Raw genomic sequence first — 16,546 nt, 5'->3', positions numbered from 1 at the left:
ATCGTTCTTCATTCTTCTAATTAATTAAACACATTCACAGAGTTTCCTCTGAATTGCAGGCTTGCTTCTGAAGCTTACTGGGTTCAGATGGTCAACATCAGAAAGTGTTCACTCCTTTGAAACATCACCTGTAGAATTTCTGATAAGTTCTACAGAAAACAGTTCTGAAAGAAGCCAAAGATCTTTATTGATACTACACAATTCTTCTGTCATATTGAACAATAACTTGTACAATGTGCAGGGAAAATAACTGTAAGGGCTACACCCTAGAAGTGCCTGTTTTCTCCACTGATTCAAAAAAAGGAACCTATGACTAACTCAGCTGCAGCTTTGTATACTATATCAACATATCTAAGCGTATTTTAGAATAGTCAGCACACATTTCACCTATCAACGTTCATTTACATAGGGAACTTTAGAAAAGACCAATTCTGCAAGCAAGTTGTAATTGTTAAACACACAAAGAGCTTTGAAAAATAAGCACTTAACGTTTACAATACTCCGCAGAATCTGTCAGTTACATGTCACATTGTTTTAGTTTCATTACCCTGAAAGACAAATTACGTTTCTTTCAAAATTCAACTTCTGCAAAAGCAAAGACCTCATATAGATTTCATTGTGTGAAAATGCCATAACTGCATTATTTCAAGTAGCTCAAAACTTTGTAAAAATGAGAATATATTTCTAATGACTTGCCAATTGTCATGTTTTTAACTTCACATTGCCAACTAGCTGTTTTATATCATGCACTGACTTTATTATAAAAGGAACATCCTCCCTCGACAAAGTATTTTGGAGAATGCCTACAATTATACTCTTGGGCATTTATTGACGATAATACTATCTTATTTTTACCGTCTAGTAAACAACTAACAAAGTTAAATTTAAAGAGTAAGATTTCAAGACATATTCAGTACGAAACTTGACAGCAATTTCCATCCACCAGTTACAGAGCAGCCAGTTCTGACTACATCAAAGTGCAGACTGGTAACCTTTGTGTAATGTCGTGGATGTGACCAGACAGTCCTCTCCATATATTTTTGGAAAATCTTTTAAATGCAGACTGTTTCCTGTTTAACACAATCTATAAATGAAGAATAATCAGGGAAAGAAATACAGGAAGACGAGGATTGAAACTCTTCTTAAACTCATTGTGTGTTTTCCTTGGTAGGTAAGGATTTGCCTTTTAGTGGAGTTATCTGTAAGATGTGTTCAGAAAGCCTTTTATTCTAGCCTGCTTGCCTCTGGCATGGAATTACATCAAAGTAACTCCAAAGTTGTAACTAACTGTAAGTAGACTTGATTAAGCGGTTTTACCACCTGACCACTATATTATTTTCCCACTGCAGAAAAACCAAACCAAACCAAACCAAAACATAAATATTCTTCCTCATCAGAAAGAGGAAGAGGTTTGGATTTATGTAGAAGTATCCACTAAAAATTCAATGAACTTTCTTAGATTTCATATTAAACAAGAAATGTAATGTAAATAATAATAATCCTAAGTACATTATACATTTGTTTCTGCATGTTTATGTTTTCTTGTATTTTGCTAAAAGTCTGATTATTTCATTTTACTTTTTAAATAATGAGAAATTCTGTCTTGTTATGGATGAAATACCATTTATATGCTACTTCTCTAGCTCCTGGGGATATTTTCAGCATTCTGTCAAGCATTTCAACATTTTTACATGTGAGCTATAAAAACATTCCTATGCAATATAATTAATTAGTCCCTTCATTTTTTGTTGTTTCATTTGTTTTCCAGCTCTAAAATAGCTACACAATCTAAAACAAACAAACAAACAAAAGTGTTAAATGTGTTAAATTTCATATGTACATAACTTCTCGGATTGCTAGTGTTACTGAAATCAAAATTGTTCAGCATTTGCCAGATTGGAAAGTAAATTAGTAAACTCTCCTCCTCTAGAAGTCACATTTTTTAAAAATGAACTATTTTTTGCAGAAAGACAAACTGAAAAATAATATACAATTCCTCGATGATATAGAATGTAAATCTCCCATCACCTTAGATGGGACTTCTGCTCAGTCCTAACTGCTGCCAAGCACTGGGTCGCTCCCATGGGAGCTGTAAGTGTTGAGTGTCTTCAGGATCTTTGTATTCCTAAAATTTACTACCTCTAATAGAAGAAGAAATAGCTAGTAGCTAGTGTTTTCTTTTGGATCTGGAATACTCTTGTGTTGATGTTCTAGAAACACCCATGCAAAATAAATCTTTGGTGTAGCACAGAATCTACTTCAAGATATATGCATGAAAATAAAACTTGATTTCTTGTCATAAGAATATCATAACATGATCACTACCAATTCTCCTATGTAATGCTGCTGTTCAATAACTTATTGAAGTCTCCAAGCTCTGTATAAGTTGACAAATTGAACATGAAAACACTGTTTAAGTGTTAAATAAACATGAACTAAATTACCTTTCTGAATAAATACAAACGCGTTGCAAAAGAGTGCTTCAAGGCAGATTCAATTTTTCAGTAATTTCAGTGACAGCAGTACAATTTTGGTACCTAGCAAATTGGACAAAATTGTACTTAAAATATACCTACTTTTGTCAAATCACCTCTAGATTTCTTCCCTTCTACAACTCTTAATTTAATCTGGATAACTAGATAAAATATTGGACTAATGTATTGCCAAACTTCTGGGAAGTAATATGTAAAACACATGGAAAAACAAACAAACACAAAAGAAAACAAGCAAACAAAAAACTTTGCCTATATTTTTACACCTCTTGTGTGCATAAATGAGTGCCAAAAGACAAGAGAATGAAACATCAGAACGGTTCTGGCATTTCCCAGCCGTGAGTTAGCATCTTGTATTTCACCTGCGGAGACATTGCAGATGGATGGTTGATTCAGACATAATTAGCAATCACTTTAAAAGTGATTTGTATAAATGAACCCTGAGCCACAGTCTAACTAGTAACTCATTTCGCTTACAAGCTCTACCACAATAAGCTGTTCTCAGTGCATGCGTTTCTATAACAGCTTTGTAAAGTACGGGGAATAGAAAGGGATAAGGAGATATGAGCGTTGACTTACGAACAACTGAGCTGGGTCAAACCAAAGCCACATCCAGCCTGCTCTCAACCTGCAACAGCAACTCTAAAGCACATGGCGAACAAACACTATGACTGGGACAAGTACAAATGATACTTCCCTCAAATGCTCTCCCAGCCTTCAGATGGTTTCAGCTCAGAAAATATCCTTTGCTGTAGTGGTTTCTGTGTACCTATTGGCCCTCCCTGTATTTTTCTTCAGTGAATTTGCCCAGTGCCTCCTTGGGTCCAAATAAACTCTTGGCATCACGGCCTCCTGTGGTAGGGAGCTGCAGAATTCAGTTAGGTGTTACATGAAAAATCACATCCTTTTGCTTGCTTTGAACCTGTGCCCTCACTGTTTCAACAGTTCCTTTGTTATTAAACTGAAAGAGAGCAAACACCCAACTCCTGACTATGCTCTCTGTTCTGCAAATTACTTTGTAGTACATCCTCTCTTCAGTTGTTTCTCATCTGAATGAAGAAGCCCTGGTTTACTTAATCACACCTAGGAGCAACTAGTGATACCTTTAATTATACTTAAAGCCCACTTTCATTTCTACTTTTTTTTTTTTTTAATGGGAAGATGTGAGAAAACTATGACTTCATATGGTAATTCAACAATGTCCTCTTTATCATTCTCCATTTATTTTCTTTATAGTTCTCAATGGATTTGCTTTTTGGTTATTACTGATTTCTGAAATGACACTTTTTAAACTCTAGGTCTCAATTCAGGCTGCTGTTGAACAGCTCAGAGGCCACCATTTCACACATCAAATTGGTCAGGATTTTTTGCCATATGGATAATTTTATGTTTATCTACACTTAATTATACCTGAGGCTTTATTGCCTACATAGTCGATATTGCTTATAGTCTAAGATCTTTCTGTAATTCTGGAATTGCTCCTTTTTTTTACTGTTCTGAATAATTCCATGATATCAGTATAATTTGCCGTTTCCTGCTATTCCCTTTTCCAAACTTTGGGGAATATGAAGAAAACTAGGGTCTAGTTCTTGCCGTACCTCACAGATGATCTTTCCATGAAGTGATCATTCTCTCTTATCTTCAGTTTAGATACCGTATGGTATGGTTGCTTAGTTTCCTTAAAAGCCCTTGATAAGGTTTTTATGAGGGACTTTTGGAAATCTAAACAACCAGATCACTCTTTCCCGTATGTTTGTTAACCCCTTTGGGAACTCCAGTAGTTCTGCCAGACAGTACATCCCTTTATCAAAGGCATGTTGACCCTTCCCAAGAATTTAACACTCAGGTACCCAGTAGACTTATTTTTTATTATGGTTGGTTAGTAGGTGTGCTACAGACTCTGGCATCCGTTTTTGGTATGTTTGAAGAAATATTTATTTCTAATATTTGTAGAAATACAATTATATGGCTAACCCCACAGTGTTTCATTGGCCCATCTGTTACAAAAGGCATTTTGAACAACACTTAAGAAAAGATACAGTTGTGTAATAAGGTTCCCAAATGTGTGTAGCAGGAAACACAGAAAAAATGTTTAAGACAAATTTATTTTTTTCTGAATATTTGCATGCACTTCTACCACATGCTCAATGAATGTAATGCACAGATCCGCAATCCCACATTGGAAATTACACAGGAAAAAAGTGACTTTAAAAAGGCTCCTAAGAATATCCTGGTCAGGATAAGCCAGTATGTATGGCTTTTGAACATAAATAGCTATTGAAGTGATGGGGAATTTTAGAGCTTCACTTGGAAGAAAAGGCAAAGGATGAAGGAAACAGCTTTTTTATTGCTCTGTCTTTATGCATCACACTTGAACCACAGGAATTATGTGGACAGATCCTTTGGAAAAATGACATCTCAGAGGTTCAAGCAGTAAGTACCAATTAGTTTAACTAAAATGGATGCTTTTGTACTGAAATGAAAGTACTCATGGAGGAAATATAGAATCATAGAATCATAGAATATCCTGAGTTGGAAGGGACCCTTAAGGATCATCAAGTCCAACTCTTGATACCGCACAGGTCTACCCAAAAGTTCAGACCATGTGACTAAGTGCACAGTCCAATCTCTTCTTAAATTCAGACAGGCTCGGTGCAGTGACCACTTCCCTGGGGAGCCTGTTCCAGTGTGCAACCACCCTCTCTGTGAAGAACCCCCTCCTGATGTCGAGCCTAAATTTCCCCTGCCTCAGCTTAACCCCGTTCCCGCGGGTCCTGTCACTGCTGTTAATGGAGAAAAGGTCTCCTGCCTCTCGACACCCCCTTACGAGGAAGTTGTAGACTGTGATGAGGTCTCCCCTCAGCCTCCTCTTCTCCAGGCTGAACAGGCCCAGTGACCTCAGCCGTTCCTCGTACGTCTTCCCCTCCAGGCCTTTCACCATCTTTGTAGCCCTCCTCTGGACACTCTCCAACAGTTTCATGTCCTTTTTATACTGTGGTGCCTGTATAGCTGGCACTTTAACTATATTAATATAGTATTGCTTCAAATTACTACTATTACTCTGAAAACTTTCAGAACTCTTCTATTACTGAAGATTAAGACTAAAAGGCAGAAATCAGAAGAATTCATCCTTAGTAAAGCAGAGTGGAACAGATATGAAATTTCAAGGGGAAGGGAAATATCACCACTTCTTAATAATTACCTAAACACAAGGCTCCATAGGCCTTGAAAATCAGCAGCACTGGATCATTGATTTGCTTCTTCAGTTCCAACTCTGCAAATTGGCTCAGCTAGTGGAAATACATTTCTTGAGCATAGTAGATAATATATGCCTACAGGGAGGAACAGAACAGAAACACTTTCTCTTTTGAAATGTGTAAAGTGTGTGTTGGTAAAACACATTATCAGTGTAGTGATAGGAGAAGGGGTAATGGTTTTGAACTAGAAGTGGGGAGATTTAGATTTAATTAGATATAAGGAGGAAATTCTTTACTCAGAGGGCAGTGAGGCCCTGTCCCAGGCTGCCCAGAGGAGCTGTGGGTGCCCCATCCCTGGCAGTGCCCAAGGCCAGGCTGGATGGGGCTGGGGGCAGCCTGGGCTGCTGGGAGGGGTCCCTGCCCATGGCAGGGGGTGGCACTGGGTGATCCTTAAGGTCCCTTCCAACCCAAAACATTCTGTGGTTCTATGAAAAATAATGATGTCATTATTGACTGTAACATTTCTTCTCAGAAGGAGCAGTCAGACATTGGAACGGGTTGCCCAGGGAGGTGGTGGCGTCACCATTCTGGGGGTGTTCGAAGAGAGGTTGGTCCTGGTGCTTAGGGACATGGTTCAGTGGGTAACATTGGTGGTAGGGGGATGGTTGGACCAGATGATCTTGGAGGGCTTTTCCAACTTTAATGATTCTATGAACAGGAGCATCACTTCGAAAAAGCCGTCAGAATGAGAAGAACAGACAACTATATTTCTCAGAGATTTACGAGCGTACGTGAAGAAAAAGATAAATAAATAAATAAAAATCAAATCCATCCCTGCCTTCCCTCCCTCCCTCACGGGGCTCCTCCCTCAGCGGCGGGGAGCCCCAGCCCAGCCCAGCCCCAGCCCAGCCCCGTCATGGCGCGGCCGCTGCCCGCCCCCAACAAAATGGCGGCCGGGCGGGAAGCGGCGGCGCCAGCGCAGCGCGGGGCGGTCCCGCCTCACACCGCCCGCCCGCCTCTCCCCACCGCCCACTCGCCGAGGCCTCCGCGGGGCCGGGCGATGCTCCCCGCCGCCAACTCTTGAGCCGCCGCCCGTCCTGGTGGGCATGGGGCTGGGCTCGAGCTCCGAGGTCCCCGACGGCGGCGCCGAGGGCTTCCACGTCCACGGGGTGAGGGGGCGGTGGCCGAGGGGATGAGGGGGGATGGCCGGGAGGGAGCGGCCTGTCGGCGGCCGCCACGGCGGCAGGGGAGGAGCGGCGGCTGCCGGCAGGTCCTGGGGTCCCCCAGCCCGGCGGCTTCTACTGGGGAGCCCCAAAACTTTTTGACAGGCTCCGGGGCTCCTTCACCGGCAGCGTTACCTCGCTTCCCGCCGGGTTCCCTGCACCCGGGGCCGCTCCTCGCAGGCCGGCCGTGTGGCGGCGGGTTTGCTGTAGCCTCTGCCGTGTTAACAGCTGTTTAATAAGCCAAAATGAGCCGTCCTTGCCTTTAGCCGCTGGTTTTCTTCCCCAAACAGCAGCAGAAACGTGCTGCTTCCCACTCCATCAGCAGTTTGTGCTTCCCGGAGTTGCAAGATGTGTTCGGGGTACCGGTATGCTCCCTTCATCTGCTTTTGTCAGCCTCTTTCATTGGCTTAGCTCTGTCAGAAAAGACCATCGGTCACGAAATGTTCCCCCCATTTTTCTGTTAAGTACACGATACTGCTTAGTTGTCTGTTGACTGAGCGATGATTGTTGAATTTTGTGACCTATGGTGTGCAAGAGGCAGTCTGTTTTTTCTTTTTTTTCCTTTTTCTTTCTCCTTTTTTTTTTTTTTTGTTGTTTTGTTTTGTTTTGGTTTTCCTCCAGGGATTTCATGCAAATTTTGCCAGGGTGTCATTTAGTTTACAAAAACACTGCAGGGTTTTTTGCAACTCCCAGCTCCATACGAGAATCTGTGTGGCTCTCAGACATCTGGACAGGTGTCGCGAGCTCTGTAATAACTTCCACGACTTCTTGTGTACATTTTAATCTTTGGCATTGTGGTATATGATAGGTTCATTGTAAAGCTTTTTGCATGTTATTTAGAATTGGAGTGCAGACAGAACTTTTTTTTTTTTTAACCTTGTAGCTTGGTTCAGTGTAATGTGGCAATTTGCTACTGATGCCCTTTATGGTTGTGGTGAGAGTTGATGCTTCCTTCACCCATTGTGGTTAACATCGCTTGTCTTGACTATTTGATAATAAAGCATGAATTTTCACTTTTAAAGTTTCTGCTGAAGTAACTATGCTAATACTTTTTTTGTTTTTAACCCACATAGACAGCTATGCGAGCAATAGCCCCAATACAGATGCAGCCTTATCTATTTAATAGTGAAAAGGGTTACGATGTAGCACGAGACCAATTATAAAATGTAGCAGTTGTAACTTTGTAAATGAAACTTCTGAACTTCTTATTTTAGATGCTGTGTGGGTTATAACTTAGCCACTGAAAGCACGGGATGGCTTTCAGGACTCAAATATATTGCAGGTTACGGGCTGTACTTTGGTGTTCACTAACAGTAAAGCAGCGTTAGGATGTTTGCAATGGTTCCCTTAGCATTAAGTTGCTTTGCTGCTGTGCTTCTAAAAGATATACTCTGCGTATATCAAGTTCTGTTAGCCATGCATTTGTAGCATACTCTTCTAAGTGTTCCTCTTCTAATGTGCTTGAAGTTGTGTTTATGAAAAAATAGCACTTTAACTGGGGGCTCTCCAAGAGCTCAGGCAATTAGTAGCATGGAAGAAAATCCCCAAGCAGCTCTTGGAAAACTGAGCCCTTCTCCAGAGTCTTCAGTAGTTAATAACTCCACGCTATGTGCTCTGAATCGCAATACTTGTTTCTTATGTGGGGTTCAAAACCTATATTTGGCAGCTTAATTCGGCCACCTGTTGTTCTTAGTTCTATAAAAAATAAATTCACAATCGTGGACTGCTTCCCAAGGTCTGTCACTTGGTATCTCTTTTCTGGTTCAATCAAAAGTAAATATTGAATCAAGTGTAAAGATTAACACTGTGTCACTTAGTGTAACCACAGATCCATGTATAGTAATAAAAAACTGTATGCTTTGCAGGTTCAGGAAAACTCCCCAGCTCAACAAGGAGGACTGGAACCTTTCTTTGATTTCATCATTGCAATAGGACACACTAGGCTTGTAAGTCTTTTCTCTTTTTTTTCTTTCCTATATAAAGCATGGCTATTGTAATTATGAAAGGTAGAAGCCAAAGCTGTCAGAACAGAGAACGCATGTTCTATTGGACATGGATATGGTATTAAAAAGATGAAGTAAAACTTGGTAGTGTTTAAAGTCTTTTCTCTGGCTGGATACAAATTTGACGAAAGAGTCTTTATTTATGCCTTTAGTCACCTTAACTTCCTAACAGATTAACACTATATTTATGATATCACTCATTCATGCATATTTTCTGCCACAAGGTGATTATTGAACTAGTGAGTCAATGGTAAGAGCTTGTTTTGTTTAAGCAAACCTGTTTCAGGATTTGATAAAATATGAAAAAGAACCATTAACGAGAAGAAAACCGCCACGTGGCCTGTTAGCTTATACTTTAAGGCTGGTAACGCAGTTCTGTATGGTGAGTTATCAAAGAGGAGTTGAGTAAACTTGAATGTATTGTTTTGGTTAATAAGGCTCACAGCTTTGGCTGTGAGCTACATGGAAGCTGAATTCAGTGTGTATTAGTGCAGGTATCTTTCTGGAAATGTTCAGTGTAATGGCAGATTTTGGTGGAAGATCAGTCAATCTGATGACATTACAGAATTGTAGTTTGCTAAGATGCTCCCAAAGAGTCTGTCCTTCCACAGCCAATTTGCAGTGATTTTTTTGAAGGGTTGGAGTAAGGGTATGGAGTAGGGACTGGGATCAGGCATGAAGTGTTGCTGTTTATTGTTTTGATTACGTAGTTAAGATTTAATATTCCTGTTACTCAGCAGCAGTTAGGAAGAAAAGGAAAGTGAGTGATGAAACTGAATAGCTGTAATTACTTACATAGAGGAACACGAGCTGACAGTACTGACATCTTTCTAATAATAGAAAATTGAACTGCTGGGTCTGATCGTAAAATGTAGAGTCTAATGACTGTGTTGGTTCTCAGTATTCCAATTCTGCCACAGGTGTGATGTCTGTGTTACGGGTGCAATTAGAAATGTTAAGCATGTATCTCTCTCTGTGCTCTACAGAATAAAGAAAACAATATGTTGAAAGATCTGCTGAAGGCAAATGCTGAAAAAGCGGTGAAGCTGGAGGTGTATAATATCAAAACAATGAAAATAAGAGAGGTGGAGGTGATCCCCAGTAACATGTGGGGAGGACAAGGTCTTCTTGGAGCCAGCGTGAGGTTCTGCAGTTTCCAGGGAGCCAATGAACACGTGTGGCATGTTTTGGTGAGACGCAATTCTTTGCTTGTCCAACAAGTTGTCTAACAAGCTAAGAACAGAATGTAAATTGCCATTTGAAAACTTCCTGCAAGATACCAATATACTGTTGTTGTTGGGGACTGTTCTGCATGGAGGGTAAACATTGAAAAGGTTTCTTACTATTAAAACCTGAAACTTTTATACGTTTTTTAAATTTTCTGTCAGATGAAATGTGCCACTTAGTATCTGGAATAAGTGGTAGTTCATGCTCTGAGATGTTCTGGGAACGTTTTCATAAGGATCTATAGATAAAGCATGAGAATTTCACCTGCATCTTCATGCTAAGTACAGTGAACTCGGTGGCTTGTTAGCGCTCATACAACTTCGTTTCTTAGTATTTAAGAGTAGTTTGAGTACAGAATTGCAATGCTGAAATCACAAGAAGTGAACACGGTCTTGAAAGCTCGTCTGAGCCATTTGAACAGGGACACGTTGGTAACTGTTAGTACTGCTATGAAGAAAATTAACTACATTCCAATCAGACCACATTGACTGTATGATGGGGAGAAGGCTGTTTTGTGTCTTATGTTTAAGAATCAGTGGCAAAAGCAAAAAAGGATTTTGGTTCAATTGGTGTCTCTGTTAATTCAACTTCATCAAAGTAATATTCATATATAAAAAACACCCAAAGAAAACCACTTTAAATTAAAAGGTAGAGATGGAAGTGTAGAACAGCTTAGGTAAGACCGACCCATTTTGTTGTTTCTGGTTGTTTAAAAAAAAAAAAAAAAAGCATCTTAACATCTTTGAAGTATTTCATTTTGAATTCTTGGTATCTTGGTCTTTTTTTTATTCAGCATATCCTACAAGACCTATATGTAAACTATTCAAGGATTTTTTTTTTTGTCCCATAAACAAAATGCTCTTTCCTTCTGTTGTTCTTGGAGTTAGCTTTCCATTTTGATCTTTGGGTAACTTATTCTGCTGTGAGCACAGATGACATGTCATTCTTTCACAGGATGTTGAACCTGCATCTCCTGCAGCTGTAGCTGGATTGCAGCCATACACTGACTACATTGTTGGATCTGATCAGATTCTACAGGAGGTAGGGTGCATGTTCCTTCAAGCAGTGATTGTTTTTGTGTCTGCCATGTTTATGTTGTAGGGTTTCTCTTATATCTGTAACTGCTTGCACATCAAATGTATGGGAGATAGTACTGGGGGATTTCGTGAGGCTGATGTTTACGAGAGATGATTAAAGGCTGAGGTACCTTCTTTTTTAAAAAAAATAAAATAAAATAAAATCTGACTATTACAAAATGGTGCCCCTAAAGATCAAACAACACTAGTGAATTTTAGTCTGTCTTTTGGGTTTTTACTATCTCATGCTGAAGTAAATGCCTGAAATGCTCATTTGCTTCCAGCTCCTCATCTTACACATTTGAGTTTAATAACTACTATTACTTTTTTCTTAGTCAGAGGACTTCTTCTCACTGATTGAATCTCATGAGGGAAAGCCGCTGAAGCTGATGGTTTATAACACTGAAGCAGACTCCATTCGAGAGGTAGTTGTGACTCCCAATGGAGCTTGGGGTGGAGAAGGAAGGTACTGATCTCCAGACTGTCACTGGCTGATGACAGGTTATACACTCGCTTTAATTGAGCTCCTGTTAAAAATATTGATTACAGCTTGTTGTTTTCAACTAAAGCCTTATTTCCTTACATTTGTCACAGAAAAATGATCATTCTTCCATTTAAAAAAAAAAAAAGAGAACTAATAATTAGGCATGTTCTGGATCTAGCCCTGTTTGAGTTGACATTGATGACAAAACCTGCGTTCACTTCCCTGATAGCAGATTTACTAACTGCATTCTCACAGTCAAGCATTCAGTAAATCAAGAACAAAATCCAAATCAGGTCAAATTATATATTTTGTAAAGATATAGAAAATAGTTAATCAAAAGCTGAGCTACATATCTGTTAAATATCAGTTGCAGAGTATTTCTTGTGTACTGTAAGTAACTGAAATGATTTTTGCAGGTAGGTATTTCTTGCTCTAGTTTAAGGTCTCGAACTCTTTTTGCTTTAGAGTCAGAATTCAAAACACTTCCTAGCTTTGTTAAGCTTTTCTCAGGTCTTGTTTTACTTTTCTTGCACAGTTTAGGATGTGGAATTGGTTACGGCTATTTGCACAGAATTCCAACACAGTCTTTATCGAAGAAAAAGCCAGAAAGCAAACCACCTTCACCCTTACCAGAAGCTGGAACTCCTGCACCATCTACTAATGGTTACACAGAGGTATGTAAGAAATAAGATCGTATCTATGGCATGTCCTCTGGAATTTCAAAGACTTCAGCTTGTTTTAAGATTCATAACACAGTGTATTTGAGTACAGCGTACAGTTTTGCTTGAATGAAATGAACTTAGGTGAAGGGAAGTAAGAACTGATGATGCCAAGCAGGTGACAGGAAGGACAGCATGAAAGAGAAATTCCCTTTGCTGAGCTTTACCCTTTATTTCCTCAAAATTCCCTCTGGTTTTCCCTCCATATTCTTTATTGTAGTTGGGTATTTGGATGCAATTACAGATATTCCAGTTAGTTTTTCATCGGCATTGGCTGAAATTTTTGACAGATAACTTGCTGTTTTGACAACATGCATAGCAACACCCGTGTCAATCAGTGAGAACCATAGTAGAATGCCCTTCTCAGTAGGAAATAAAATACACCTTCAAGAATTAAGTATCAACCATTCTTCTAAGAACACGCTGTCTTTGAAGGGTACATTGGAACCGGTCCTAAACAGCAGTGTGATGATAGGGTTCAGCATCAACTTCTCTGAATTGATGTACTTGGAGACAGAGGCAGAACGCTGTCATAGGAAGGTTGATTTCAGGTGAAACTTGCAGCACAAAAAGACGCTTTTCCTTTTTACTGTGTCATTCCAGACTCCATTGTTGGCACCTACTTCTCAAAGTGACAACTCTGAAATAGTTATGAACGTGGATCATTCCACAGGCCAAGAAATGAGTGGGTATTCGCCAGAAAGCTCACTTTCTCCTCCTCCCCCTCTCCAGAGAGTTATGGATCCAGGTATGTTTTCCTGTGTGCTTTTTCCAGCATGCCTTGCCCCTTCCCCTGGCCCTCTGCAATTCTTTAGATGGCATTTAAGTAAACTAAAAGGTCTTAAAGAAGTTTGAGACTTAAATGCAGAACTATGCGCACTGGTGTTTTCCTTAAAGTTTTTTGACTTCATGGGGTTTCAGAGTTGCAGAATTTTGATACTGTGAGCTTTTACCAAGGTTAAGATTCTGTAAAAGTTGTTCCACTTATTTGATAGGTTAAATTTATTAGTGTTTATCTAATAAATAATATGGAGTTAAATGATTTCAATCTGCACGTAACATATCTTCTTGAATCTGGAATTTTGTGTTAATCTGAAACAGTACTGGAACACTTCACTTTTTCAGGATTTCTAGACATGTCTGGTATTTCACTTCCTGAACTCCCTGACTTAACGAAAGTGTCCAACATGTCTTCATCTGCCTCCTTCACCATGCCAACAGTAGACACATTAGTAGGCACTGAAAAGTTCATGTCAAACAGTGAACCTTCTGCTTATTTTGGTAAGTGTATTCAGGACTTCCAGGCCTCTGACCTCATCTCTAGAACGGCAGCAACTCATGCCTGATCAACTGTATTATGATTATAGGAATTCAGATGTTTTTAAGAAAAATGAGAAAGGAGATTTGGCTAAAATGAGATTAATATAGCAGCAGAAATCAGATATAGAAATGGGCAAAAAGTAACAGGCTTCTTTTTTTTTTTTATAAAGTTGTAGAACATCTCTCATTAATTTTAAAGCGTTGATGATCCAAATTAACCTGATCTTAAAAGTAGGTATTTCTAAATTCTGTGTAAGTAAGTCTTTATACCACAGGCTTCTATTCACAATTCTAAAAATGAAAAAAAAAAAAAAAGGCAGTCTTAATAATGACTTCTCTATCTAAAACAAAACAATTTCATGTTATGGATGCTCTTCCATGCATAAGCATGCTATAGATCAGATGGCTAAGTATCTCTTAAAACTTACCACATCATCAGATTTTCTGGATTTTTGCAGAACTGAGTAAAAACAGGTCATGTATTTGGCAGCTGTGAATCTGTGTCACATTCCTGTAACAGGTATCTAACTCAAGGTGATGATACATGGTAACCAGAGGCATTGTTTGTTGGCTGAATAGGTTTGAGTGTTTGCTTGTTTTTAACTATTTTTTCATTTTCCAGAGAATGCCACAACTCTGAACCCTGAAGATTTAATGATGTATTCTGAAGCCTCTGCCAAGCAGCCTGAGTTGGACCACCTACTGCCTACAGCTTCCTCTTTGCCTTCTTTTACTCTTCCTAATGAAATTTCTTCAAAAACAACACTAGGAACTGATTCCAAGAACGAAGAAACAGTACTCTTAAACAGTTTTGAGAGCTCATTATCCACTACTCTGACGAAACCTGATGATGAAGAAGCATGTGAACAGAAAGAGGAGGAAGCTGCACAAGATCACGAGTGAAATGGATGCTTCTTCTGTTTACAGATGGGCCATATGCTGTAATTCTACAGCTTGGAATATTTTTCTGATCTTGAAAGAATTACACCTGTTCTATTTTGTTAGTGTAGACAATAGTATAAAAACCAGAAAAGCATATTTAGATGGAATACATATTCTATTGTCTTCTCTAATCATTGTTTAATAGATTGATTTGTGTTCCAACTTTTTTGAATGCTGTCCAAAATCACTAAATGAAAGGCAAAACTAGGGCAGAAACTATTTGGAGACCAGAGTCTTCAATGGAGTTGAGTGTGTCTTGGTTTCTGCAGTGACAAAGGAATAGCTTTTCTTCTGCTTTTCTATTTACCTAGTTACTATTTTCATACAAATCATTAAGACACTGGAATAGAACACGGTGCAGCAACACTAATCTTTTTTGTAGCTTTATTTTGTTTAAACTTGCTTTTGAATAGCTCCTGAATGCGTGTTACATGGTGAATAGTAAATATGAAATGAATAATGAAAAACATGAGGGTGTTTTTATGCACCTCAGGGCCGTGATTTGTCATGGAGTTTGAAATCTGGAGTGAAGGTATTCCTAATCAGTAGTTAGTGCCGCTAATGTGATGAAAAGCCTCAGTAAATTAAGGGAATCAGGTACATAATCTATGAACTACTGTACATGTAGCTGGCAGGCCAGTGTCAAATTTCCTTCCTCCCCTTCTCGTGGTGTGGTTCTACGCTGCGCCCTACAGAGATCAGGATGCAAAATGAATGACTTGGTTGGAATCGAGTAACCATGCAGGATGGGGAGTTGCAGTCACACAGCGTTGCTTGCAACAGCTCAGCTTCAACAGAATGGTATAGATGAAGTAGCAACACAAGAGGGGTCTCAGATGAGTACAACATTGGGTAAACTTTGTCCTTTATATTCTGTAATCTTTGTGTTAGTCTTAAATACTGTTTTGCCATAAAATAGGTCAGGATGGTCAAAACATCCTCCTCTTCCTGCTTAAAAGAAAAATACTAAGCCCTAGGTACAGATGGTAGAATTAAAGGATTTGAAATTTAGTCTGCGTGGTCTGGGAAGGAGGTTCATTATTTACATACTGCTAAAAATGAAATTTATTTTCTTCCCCTAGTTGACTGATAGAAGAGCAAACAGCCAAACACTAAAAATAAAGTAATTTAAGTGGTTGGTACGTTTCTGAGACACCTAGGCTATCTATTGAGTTTGTGTTGTTGTTGTTTGTTTAGGGCTGGTTCTACTGGTACACCTTTATCAACCCTGTGTTTACTGTGTTTAAGCTTGCAGCAGTACACTTAAGTGATGCTGTACCGTAAGCACCCTTCCGAAATTTCAGAGCAGGAAATGTCAAAATTAATTTCAAATGTCACAGGAATAAACAGTTTAATGCTTCAGCAGTCTTTGTCCAGCCTGCTTCATGTTAATTGGATCTGGGGAGGTGGTTTATGTTTTTAAAGACTTGATTCGTTTTTCATAATGTTTAAAGGGCAATTGTCTAATATGCCAGGTTAGGAAATCCCATTGAGTGTTAACCTCTAGCAGTAGTGTGTTACATTCTTGTAACAGAGAGCACTTAAATGACAGAGCTAAACTAGGTGAAGCAGAATCTCAAATCCAATTCCTTGTCCCTTTATAAACTCTGGAGAGCACCTGTTGAGTATTTTGCATCTCTTTGTTGAAATAGAAATGAAGTATTCTTTTACTTGTGGGTGCAGAAATAAAAAAGCTCACGGATTTTTTAATTTCAGAATATAAGCTTAAAAAAAAACAAACTCTGGAAACTCCTGCAAGGGGCTGGTGCCAAATCTCGTACTACAAGGGACAGGATCCACTTGTCCCAGAGCCACAGGCCTGCTGCCTTTCCTTCCTGCTGCAAGCACAGCCGCCCCACCTGA

The 16,546-nt window shown here is 39.3% G+C and overlaps 1 protein-coding gene across 3 annotated transcripts; it reads left to right on the top strand.

Moving 5' to 3' along the window:
• Window positions 1-6,607: 6,607 nt before the first annotated feature.
• Window positions 6,608-16,045, top strand: GORASP1 (golgi reassembly stacking protein 1). 3 transcript variants are annotated; one of them, XM_083825438.1, is made up of 9 exons: window positions 6,608-6,858; window positions 8,778-8,858; window positions 9,902-10,105; window positions 11,097-11,183; window positions 11,554-11,684; window positions 12,238-12,376; window positions 13,025-13,169; window positions 13,547-13,702; window positions 14,364-16,045. In XM_083825438.1, exons 1-9 carry the CDS (start codon window positions 6,796-6,798, stop codon window positions 14,642-14,644), a joined length of 1,287 nt encoding a protein of 428 aa, XP_083681564.1. In that variant the 5' UTR covers window positions 6,608-6,795; the 3' UTR covers window positions 14,645-16,045. The 3 variants fall into 3 exon arrangements, with proteins under 3 accessions (XP_083681564.1, XP_083681565.1, XP_083681566.1); XM_083825440.1 differs by lacking the exon at window positions 6,608-6,858 and adding an exon at window positions 6,891-7,277; XM_083825439.1 differs by lacking the exon at window positions 13,547-13,702.
• Window positions 16,046-16,546: the final 501 nt, after the last annotated feature.

Source organism: Anser anser, assembly GCF_964211835.1.
Source record: "Anser anser genome assembly, chromosome: 2".
NCBI classification, from domain to species: domain Eukaryota; kingdom Metazoa; phylum Chordata; class Aves; order Anseriformes; family Anatidae; genus Anser; species Anser anser.
The sequence above is the reverse complement of the archived record's forward strand: the minus strand, read 5'-3'. Positions and strand labels throughout refer to the sequence as shown.

Coding starts and splice junctions, on each gene's coding strand:
- GORASP1 (XM_083825438.1), top strand. CDS start 6,796: ATGGGGCTGGGCTCGAGCTCCGAGGTCCCCGACGGCGGCGCCGAGGGC. Junction 6,859..8,777: donor AGGGCTTCCACGTCCACGGG/GTGAGGGGGCGG, acceptor TATGCTTTGCAG/GTTCAGGAAAACTCCCCAGC. Junction 11,685..12,237: donor GCTTGGGGTGGAGAAGGAAG/GTACTGATCTCC, acceptor TTTCTTGCACAG/TTTAGGATGTGGAATTGGTT.